This window comes from Oryzias melastigma, linkage group LG17 (genome assembly GCF_002922805.2).
Source record: "Oryzias melastigma strain HK-1 linkage group LG17, ASM292280v2, whole genome shotgun sequence".
In the NCBI taxonomy this organism is placed as follows: Eukaryota; Metazoa; Chordata; class Actinopteri; order Beloniformes; family Adrianichthyidae; genus Oryzias; species Oryzias melastigma.
In genome coordinates this window covers 2,052,336-2,063,116 of record NC_050528.1, presented here as the reverse complement: position 1 = coordinate 2,063,116, position 10,781 = coordinate 2,052,336, and the positions used below count along the sequence as shown (strand labels likewise).

General features: G+C 43.7%; 1 protein-coding gene across 1 annotated transcript in view; it reads right to left on the bottom strand.

The window, feature by feature from the left end:
- The window catches only part of LOC112139449 (collagen alpha-1(XI) chain), a 58,788-nt gene that overhangs the window by 8,012 nt on the left and 39,995 nt on the right, over nucleotides 1–10,781 (bottom strand). Inside the window, exons 39-54 of the mRNA XM_024262260.2 lie at nucleotides 10,061–10,168; nucleotides 9,679–9,768; nucleotides 9,337–9,390; nucleotides 7,882–7,989; nucleotides 7,700–7,807; nucleotides 7,397–7,450; nucleotides 7,088–7,141; nucleotides 6,309–6,416; nucleotides 3,782–3,835; nucleotides 3,636–3,689; nucleotides 3,488–3,541; nucleotides 3,347–3,400; nucleotides 3,074–3,181; nucleotides 2,938–2,991; nucleotides 2,731–2,784; nucleotides 812–865 (exon numbers count right to left, since the gene is read on the bottom strand). Coding sequence (XP_024118028.1) covers nucleotides 812–865; nucleotides 2,731–2,784; nucleotides 2,938–2,991; nucleotides 3,074–3,181; nucleotides 3,347–3,400; nucleotides 3,488–3,541; nucleotides 3,636–3,689; nucleotides 3,782–3,835; nucleotides 6,309–6,416; nucleotides 7,088–7,141; nucleotides 7,397–7,450; nucleotides 7,700–7,807; nucleotides 7,882–7,989; nucleotides 9,337–9,390; nucleotides 9,679–9,768; nucleotides 10,061–10,168 — 1,170 coding nt within the window. The remainder of the gene's footprint in view (nucleotides 1–811; nucleotides 866–2,730; nucleotides 2,785–2,937; nucleotides 2,992–3,073; nucleotides 3,182–3,346; nucleotides 3,401–3,487; nucleotides 3,542–3,635; nucleotides 3,690–3,781; nucleotides 3,836–6,308; nucleotides 6,417–7,087; nucleotides 7,142–7,396; nucleotides 7,451–7,699; nucleotides 7,808–7,881; nucleotides 7,990–9,336; nucleotides 9,391–9,678; nucleotides 9,769–10,060; nucleotides 10,169–10,781) is intronic.

The following is a 10,781-nucleotide window of genomic DNA, read 5'->3' as shown; positions in this document are numbered from 1 at the left end:
GGTGTTAGAGGTGTGTGTACTAAAGGGGTGCGGTTAAAATTGGTGAGAAGGCCTTAACAGGGCACCTCCTGATTTCTCGCAGAGATGGTTGGTTTTATTTTTTAAATACATGTGTTTCTGCATGAGTACGTATGTGTTTGGAAATGTACGTTTTTATTTTACAGTTGTGTCTGTGTGACTCTGTGTGTGTATTTACCAACAAAAAGGGTTGCAACGATTAATTGATGAATCAATTTTATCCAACCAGATCCATCTGCCTGAGCAACACATTCTCATTCCCAACTCATCACATATTGACGTTTGAATCAAGACCTTTTTTTGGACGTTTTGGATTTCCCCAACTCCTCAGTTTTTGACGTAGTGGCTGTTCGTAGAATCAGGCGTCTGCAACCCTCAGGATGCGTTACTGGATGCGGTACCAGGATGTGGTACGTGGAATGGTCCTCGGGACAAGTCCAGTACCAGTACCTAACCTGGTACCGCATCTGTGGCAACAGTGGACTGAACTTGATCAAACTAACATTTATTCTTGTTTACTTGTTTGTTTGTACACAGATTCAATGTATTATCTTGAAGAAATATGAGGATTATATTTTATTTGTAGTGCTTTTAACAACAATCTGATTCATTCTGATTGATCTGATTGGAACCAATTCACTGACCATAAATAGATCAGGAGATCTTGATCCATCTCTGGAGATTTACTCTGATTTTATGTGGACTTAAAAACCCCCAGAGTCAAATAAAAGCAGTGCAGTGGAAGTAACCAAAGCAGACGAATCATTTCATCTGAGTTACAACGAGCACTTACCCTTTTACCAGGAGGTCCTGGTACTCCGGCTTCACCAGACGGACCTGGAGGGCCCTACATGACAGCAGATACCTCCTCATCAAACTGAAGTGGAGTTACACAATGAAGTTCTATTCTTGAAAAAGAAAGCTCTTTTGTCAAGTGGAACAAAATATAAAAATGGATAACTGTGTTTTTAATCTAAGATCTGAGAGGAAGTTTCCAAATTCTTGAAATGGGTTTGAAGTAGGGCTGGGTGATATGGCAAAAAAAGAAAATCACGATTTTTTCAATTTTATTTCACGATTTCGATTTTATCACGATTTCTTTAAAACAAATTCAAATTGACAAAAATGAAATTATAATGATTTTAGTTGAGAGAAGTAAACACATTTTGAGCAAATATTTATATTTATTCAAATTTTAATTTCAAATGTATTACAAGCATTGATATATCACTGGATTGGTCTTCGCCTGTTCGCTGCTATAGACAGACACGTGCGCGCCCAGGCGCCATCGTCATGCATGGAGTCATGGCGGCAGAACGGAGCTATTTCAATGGAGGACAGGCAGACATCAACCACAGAAATCAGGCTAGCTCCTCATTTCTGAACCGATTTTTACAAAATGTGGCTCGAATTAAAGCTTAGAAAAGGATTGATCTTGTGCTATATTTAAATATTTACAGTATTATCTATTAAGATTTATCTATAACTAGTGCTAGAATTGTGCTGCTTGTACTGCTACAGGTAATGCATTGCTGTCAAATGAAAGGCTTCTAAATATCTGAGTTTTTATTTTGCTTCTGTGCTCAAATCCATAAAACAGAGCTTGTAAATGATTGTCACCCAAGACCAGAAATGAGGGAGATTGATGAAGTTTATAGCATGAATGACTGATAAAGTTTAGTAAAGTCCTTTCCCTATTAAAACATCTCAAAGTGCTAAATAATAATAATAAAAAAAAACCCTTTACCACATTTTCAAATGAAACTAAAACTTTTATTATTTTTGGATTACATACATGGTTAATAAATCTCAATTCCTTCAGAATTTACCTTCAAATAGACGATTTCGTTGTACTTTGAGAAAAAGGCTCCAGCTAGCATCTTTAACTGATACAAAAACATTTTTAAACCTAGATGATAACATCAAATACATCTGCCCAACTGTTAAGATTCAAACTCAGAGATAATAGCAGTAAATGTTGTGGCAGGTTAAAGTTTACATCCACAGCTCCTTCACTAACATCTGCTCTCTGCTGTGTTTATGTCATGTTTTTGTGCAGGTTGAGCGTGAATATGTGCGATTAACATCCGCTATGTTTAAAGACATGAAACATTAATAAAAACACATCAAAGAACCAAACTAGCATGCATCTCGTGAGTTGCTAGCACCCACTTTAGCCTAAACTTTAGCACACTGTTCACGGTTCCCAGCCTGATTTCTCTCTATTAAAATGCGATTCCTGTCCTGTGATGATTCCTCTCCATCAGATTATTTTGTTGTCAAGGTTTTTGAAGTCGATTGTAAAACTCTGCGTCTCCTTTTGTTACTTTTTCGGACCTTCGTCATTCATTACTCGAGAAGACTCGATCCATAATGACGGCGCATGTCTGTCACGCCGTATGTCACGTGACTTCCAATCCAGTAATATATGTCATTGATTACAAGAAAAAACACCGGGGGGGGCAGCTCGGATTTAAGTCACAGGCAGTCAACAAGCTTTTGCCTTCTCGCTCTTGCAGCTTTTCGTAGAAGATCGTGATAAAACGATCTCTCATAAATGACAGATCGTCAGCTTTGGAGATCGTAAGACGGTTTTATATCGTCATATCACCCACCCCTAGTTTGAAGGAGGTGCTTAGAAAAAGACGGGAAGGAAAAGATACTTCAAATTTCCACTCAACCTCTTTAGCTTTTGGATTGCATCACACTCACCGGTTGTCCTGCTTCTCCATCGTCGCCTTTGTCTCCAGGTAAACCATCGAGACCCTGGCGAAGGCAAACATGAGAACCACTTCCAAAAGTAATCAAACAATTTATGGTTTTGAAATTCTTCTGAATCTTTATTCAGTATTTAAAAATCTCCATCAGCAGTTTTTGTGACACAAATCCTCATCATTGAAACAGCCATCCAGAACTTACAGCAACACCTGGCTCACCAGGGGGACCAGGGTCTCCCGGGAACCCAACCGGACCCTGCAGACACAGAGGAGATGGCAGAGCTTGACTGTTGTTTCAGTGTCACCCATCAATCATCATCTCCTCTCAATCCACGTACAGGGTTACCCTTAGGACCATCATCTCCAGGGGGTCCTCGACCACCGGGGGGTCCGGCTGCACCAGGGGGGCCCGTTTCTCCTTTCTCACCAATCTCTCCTCGAAGTCCCTGGATCACATGCATGACAGCACTGTTACCATGACAACACATGCAAGTTTTTGAACACTTAGGTGGTAATGCCCTCCCTCCCCTTCCCCCCAGGACTAAACAAGCGGCTCAGTTTTCTTAGACATAAGCTAAACAAACAGCAGTTCCAGCAATAATTAGACTTACTCCAATGCCAGGCTCTCCAGGTGGTCCTGGGTTTCCAGCCTCACCAGTTTCTCCCTGTGAAGTCACATGAAGCCGTTACACAGCAAAAACATTCAAACCAAACGGTTTTTAAACGAATTCCAACAGGTTTCTGGCTCCTACCTTCTCACCAACAGCTCCCATGGAGCCTACACCCCCAGGAGGGCCTGGCGCCCCCTGCAGGTGGAGCAGAACCAAGACAAAAGCTGAACAAATTCAGTTTTTATTCTGTGTGAAGCTCAGAGAAAAAGGGAAGCTGATGCAGACTTACATCTGCTCCGCTGGGACCCTGAGGACCTCTGGGACCAGGAGGACCAGGAGGACCCTGTCATGGTTTCAGAAACATGGTTCATGTGAGTTCAAGACACTAAAGCCAGTCAGAACCTTCCACTTCTGCTTCTGATGGTCGTGACCCACCATTGGACCGACATCTCCGTTCTCTCCCTTCTCCCCCGGAGGTCCAGGCAAACCCTAAAAAGAACAGAGACATAAGTTACATGATGAGACTGAAACACAATGAGAGTGAAACATATGAGTGAAGCATGATGAGACTGAAACATGATGAGAGTAAAATACGATGAGTCTAAAACACGATGAGACTGAAATATGATGAGTCTGAAACATGATGAGACTGAAACATGATGAGGCTGAAACACGATGAGACTGAAACATGATGCGACTGAAACACGATGAGAGTGAAAAATGATGAGAGTGAAACGAGGTGAGAGTGAAACATGATGAGACTGAAACACGGTGAGAGTGAAAAATTATGAGAGTGAAACATGGTGAGAGTGAAACATGGTGAGACTGAAACACGATGAGAGTGAAACATGAGAGTGAAACATGATGAGACTGAAACATGATGCGACTGAAACACGATGAGAATGAAACACGATGAGTCTAAAACACGATGAGACTGAAACATGATGAGACTGAAACATGATGAGAGTGAAACATGGTGAGACTGAAAAATGATGAGACTGAAACATGAGAGTGAAACATGGTGAGACTGAAACAAGATGAGACTGAAAAATGATGAGACTGAAACATGAGAGTGAAACATGGTGAGACTGAAACAAGATGAGACTGAAAAATGATGAGACTAAAACAAGAGAGTGAAACATGATGAGACTGAAACATGATGAGACTGAAACATGAGAGTGAAACATTATGAGACTGAAACATGATGAGAGTGAAACATGATGAGTCTAAAACACGATGAGACTGAAACATGATGAGCCAGAAACATGATGAGAGTGAAAAATGATGAGAGTGAAACATTGTGAGAGTGAAACATGGTGAGACTGAAACACGATGAGAGCGAAACACGGTGAGACTGAAACACGATGAGACTGAAACACGATGAGACTGAAACATGATGAGGCTGAAAAATGATGAGACTGAAACATGATGCGACTGAAACACAATGAGAATGAAACACGATGAGTCTAAAACACAGTGAGACTGAAACATGATGAGTCTGAAACATGATGAAAGTGAAACATAATGACACTGAAACATGATGAGACTGAAACTTGATGAGACTGAAAAATGATGAGAGTGAAACTTGATGAGACTGAAAAATGATGAGAGTGAAACATGGTGAGACTGAAACACAATGAGAGTGAAACATGAGAGTGAAACATGATGAGACTGAAACACGATGAGAGTGAAACACCATGAGACTGAAACATGATGAGAGTGAAAAATGATAAGACTGAAACATGATGAGAGTGAAACATGGGAGTGAAACATGATGAGAGTGAAAAATGATGAGAGTGAAACATGAGAGTGAAACATGATGAGAGTGAAAAATGATGAGACTGAAACATGATGAAACTAAAACAAGAGGAGACTGAAACACGATGAGACTGAAACATGATGAGAGTGAAACATGAGAGTGAAACATGGTGAGACTGAAACACGATGAGACTGAAACATGATGAGACTGAAACTTGATGAGACTGAAAAATGATGAGAGTGAAACATGGTGAGAGTGAAACATGGTGAGACTGAAACATGATGAGAGTGAAACATGAGAGTGAAACACAATGAGACTGAAACACGGTGAGACTGAAACATGATGAGAGTGAAACTTGATGAGACTGAAAAATGATGAGAGTGAAACATGGTGAGACTGAAACACAATGAGAGTGAAACATGAGACTGAAACATGATGAGAGTGAAACATGATGAGACTGAAAAATGATGAGAGTGAAACATGGTGAGACTGAAACACAATGAGAGTGAAACATGAGAGTGAAACATGATGAGACTGAAACACGATGAGAGTGAAACACCATGAGACTGAAACATGTTGAGAGTGAAAAATGATGAGACCGAAACATGATGAGAGTGAAACATGAGAGTGAAACATGATGAGAGTGAAAAATGATGAGAGTGAAACATGAGAGTGAAACATGATGAGAGTGAAAAATGATGAGACTGAAACATGATGAGACTAAAACAAGATGAGACTGAAACACAATGAGACTGAAACATGATGAGAGTGAAACATGAGAGTGAAACATGGTGAGACTGAAACACGATGAGACTGAAACACGGTGAGACTAAAACATGATGAGACTGAAACACGGTGAGAATAAAACATGATGAGACTGAAACACGATGAGACTGAAACATGATGAGAGTGAAACATGAGAGTGAAACATGGTGAGACTGAAACACGATGAGACTGAAACACGGTGAGACTAAAACACGATGAGACTGAAACACGGTGAGAATAAAACATGATGAGACTGAAACACGGTGAGAATAAAACACGATGAGACTGAAACATGATGAGACTGAAACACGGTGAGACTGAAACATGATGAGACTGAAACATGATGAGACTAGAACATGGGTCACATGGGTCTAGAGTTGACCCGCTGGAGGGGCTTTCATGTGATCCTTCAACACTATAATATCAGAGCAAACTTGCCTGCAATCCAACGGGTCCTGGGAGACCCGGAAACCCTCGAGGTCCTTCGTCTCCTTTCTGGCCAAACATGCCCTGCTGCCCCCTGGGCCCGGGTTCGCCATCACTCCCCTGCAAGAGGTCAATAAAGGAGGACGTCCTTATCTGAACCTCATGAAACGAAGCTCCAGAAGCAAAGTTTCCCAGAAGAGTCTCTGTCTCACTTCCAATGTTTTCAAGGTTGAAGAGTTCATTCACAGCAACAGCAAACTGAGGTCATTCACTCTGAATGTTTTCTAGAGTCAATGTCTGTTTTTCATGAGGAATAAGCATAATAAAGTAGATTTTGTATGGTATAGACCCTTTGAGATCACGTCTCCATGCTGGGGACATTCATGAGTCGTCTTCTCTTTTCCCCTCTTTGTCTTCAGCAGTCTTAGACTGCTGGGTTTTGTTATTTTGGTTTGTGGTTGGACCTTGGTAGTCCTAGTTTGCGAGTATTGTTTGTTCTATTTAGGTAGTTTAGGTTGGACCGTCATTACCAGGGAGCTGCTCACTCCGATGGTCAACATGGCTGGGGTCAGCAGTCTCCAAAACGTATTTTATGTTTTGCCGAGGTTCCAATTCCCTTCAGTTTGTCTTTTTGTTTATGGCTCCACTTCTGGTTTTCTCACTGGACTTGAGCCAGGTCTGCCCATTGGGGCACACGTCATTCAAGTTTGGAAGGAAGTTCAGATTTTCTTTCTTTCCATGGAGTCACTTCTGTAAAAAGAACTAAACACAGAAAAGAAAGTTAAACTTACTGCAGGACCTGGAGCTCCAACCACACCCTGGGACCCCATCGGGCCTGGTGGACCCTGAAGAAAAGAAAAGGGGAGGTAATTTAAAATTTAGATGTTGCAGTTTGAAGCTTAAAAATGGTGAAGATCCTTTCATGAAGTCTTTATATCGTCATCTGTTCCTGAAGTTCTTTAAATAAAGAAAATAAAACGTAATGTTGTCTTTCCACATGTTTCTACAAACATTTTGACTCTCAGCTCTTTCAGTCAGCTTTCCGTGAAACACGTTTCTGACATCAAACCCTGGCAGGAAACGGGGTGTGGAAGACTCACGCTCTCGCCTTTGTCTCCTTTTCCTCCCTTCTGTCCGGGTCCTCCCACCTCTCCCTGTGGAGCACAACACAGACGCCCGTCACCTCCACAGTGATCGCGCTCTAAGCGGATTGGTCCAAACCTGCGTGCTTCAGCTTCCAGTCAAGGAACCAAGTTCAGGTGTTGCCCCACTGACAGAAAGACCAGCATGGATGGAGGGCGGGGGGCTGTTTCCAAAATAAAAGCACAGCCTCGTCCTCCACCTCATCCTTTGGTCTTTTTGGAAATGCTGTGCAGAATATTGCGGACTGCATCTTCCTTTACCTTGTCTCCGTCTTCTCCTGGTGGACCCTGAGGACCAGCTGGTCCAGGAAGTCCTCCCGGGCCTTGAATCCCATCGCGGCCAGCCGGACCCAGGTCGCCTTTCTCTCCCTGGGGATCATCATCACAGTCAATGAGAAACCAGAGGAACTGATCCTCGACTGGAGACGGCGTGTAACACTCACGGGGGCACCCTTCTCTCCAGCAGGACCCGGGGGTCCTTGTGGACCGTTCCGACCCGTCTGACCAATGGGACCACCAGGACCTGCAGGTCCTCTTTCTCCAGGAGAACCCTGTTGATTAAAGTCTTTTTTAGTGATATTTCTGTGCAGACGAGTGGGGGGGGGGGGTCCTCAGACTGTCAGTAGCACAGCTGTGGATGCGACCCCCCCAGGGAGACAGCAGGCCTAAAGTAAAGGCTTTCCGTCTCTGCTGGGGGGTTCTTGGATGTGACATCTGCCTGAACGAGGAGAAGGAACGTCATGGGGGGGTCTGATTCCATAACATCTGACCAGCTGGTTTGTGTGGAGATTGTCCACCACCTCCCTCACAGCTGGAGATGTGCACGTGCGTGTGCACGTCTGACAGGACCTGGTGTTATTTTTGACTGTTGTCTCAGAGAAACAAACTCACAGGTTTGTGTTTACGTCTGATGTTTGCAGCACAGAAAGATCGAAGAAACAGCTTCTCCCTCTGGTGGTGTGTGTGTGTGTGTGTGTGTGGGGGGGGGGCACAGGCTACCCCCCCCCACACACACACACCACCAGGGGGTAGCCTGTGCCCCCCCAACAGTTGTCTGTCAGCTGTTTTCATCCAGTGGCTTCATTTCAAGGGTGCTAAAACTAACACTCTGTCCAAAAGCTTCAGTCAGGCGCCCCCCCCAATCCCCGCCGCCATCATCGGCGCTCTGACTTCCTGCTGTCACTGATGGCGCCACACCTCTGCTGCTGGAGAGCGCGGGGCAATTATCCGGGCTGCTGTCAGGCGCTTCGAAGCCACCATGACTCAGAGGAAAATCAGCCAGAGCATCACAGAAGCACAGACACCCCCAGCCCGCTTCCCCCCAACATCACATGGTCAGGAGAGACATCCTTTGGTTGACCTCACAGAAAATCAGGGAACACGTTCCTAAAAACCTCTTTAATTCAGTTTTACTGAATAGTTTGTCCCAAAAACAGAAGGCAACAAATGAGACAAAGTACCTCCCTCTGAGCTGCAGCTGTTGCTATGGCAACCATTAAGTGTGACAACCAATCCAACCACAGTAGCTCTTCGATTATGTCATTAAGGCGGGAACAGCTGTGCTGTTTGGTGTCCAGCACTACTGGGGTTACTCTACATTTTCTAAGGCTAAAAGTCACATTTTTGAAAATAAACATGTTTATTACAAAAACAATGTCCTAAAAACACAAGAATATAAATTACATTACTAAGAGAAAGAAGTTTGATCTCTTCAATAGATAAATAGAAAGTAAATTGATCCATTTTACAAACTGCATCATCAGAGACAGAATAACAGGAATATTCGGATGGAATGACAGTATTTTACTTTCCTGCAGGTTTATTGAGACTCCATTTACTGACTAAATACATGGATTACTGCCGAAGAAGAAAGAAAGCAGGTAACCATAGCAACTTACAATCGGGCCAGGGGGGCCCTGGGGCCCTTCTCCTCCCTTTAAGCCGGCTGGTCCCTGAAACCAGAGAGAGAGAGAGACAGATCTCTGTATTTGTCATCGTCTCAGGTACAATGGAATTAACTTAATCCACCCTAATTTAGCCCCCCACCCCCAAACCCAACCCAACCTAACCTAGACTAACCCAGCTCAAACTTACCTTAACTCAGCTCAACCAGACTAAACTAAGCTAACCTGACATAGCCTAACCACCTCATCCAAGGTCACCAACCGTAAAGGTGAGTTTGGAACTGGTCACGTGATCACAGGATCGCATGTTTCTATGTACCCTGAGTGGAGTCTTACCGTGGCTCCTGGAAGACCTCTTGCTCCTTGGAAGCCTCTCAAGCCCTGGGGCCCCACCTTTCCTGAATGACCTTGGGGACCTGGATCCCCCTGTGGATGAAATGATTGAAGTTGATCCCTGTAATAATGTTTAAGTGCTGAAAGAAAATTCCAGTAAAAACCTTTGTTTGTTCAAACAAATAACTTCATAAAAACTGAACAAAAGATGTAAAATCGACATGAACTCTTTTCAGGGAGTTTAGTGAAAAAACTCCTAAAAGACTAAATTACACTTTGTTATAAAAAAAAAAAATAAAGTAACAAAATATTAACAGTAATCAAACAGTACCAATAAATACTGATCACTTCTGGAAAAATAAATAAAAACAAAAGTGTGTTTGACCTTTCCACCCTCTTTTCCTGCAGCTCCTGGTAGACCTTGCTCACCAGGTGGTCCTGGGGAGCCTGGATGTCCTCGCTCTCCACTGGGTCCAGTCTCTCCAGTTGGTCCCTTTCATGAACAACACACTCATTAAGGTCAGTGGTTCTGACTCAACAGAATCACTCATAACTCTGTCTCAGAATTGATTTTCTTTTTTCTGTGTCTCTATTCTCAGATCTGCACCCCAATCCTCATCTGCTCCGTCCTCTCCCAGGAGTTCTCCTCACTGGGGGGTCAGTCTGAACTATGACAGGTAAGCAGCACCCCCATCCCGATGATGCCGCCGTGTGAAGCAGGAATGAACCACAAAGACGAGGGGATGCGAGCTCCTGGTCGGTTTCAGCCGGCGGTGGTTGTGGTCCTCAGGTCTGACCAGAAGTCTTCAGCTCAGGTAACTAGCCAGACTATGAGCAGTTCAAACGTCCATTCATGTAAATATTCAAAGGGAGGAGGTCATCTCCAGGTACGTCGCTCTGCATGTGGTTCTCCAGGTGACACGTCAGGTGATCAGCTCCACACCTCACACCGCCGGCTTCAGAGCAGTTTGTCCGTCCGACCAAATGTGATTGTTGGTGATAGGGAGAGCGTTTGACCTGTTTGACCTGACCCTGGATGAGCTGGGGGGGTCAAGTGGCCAGTGAACAATGGAAGGCCGAGAGCTCTCTCTGGTTCAGTGAAGATG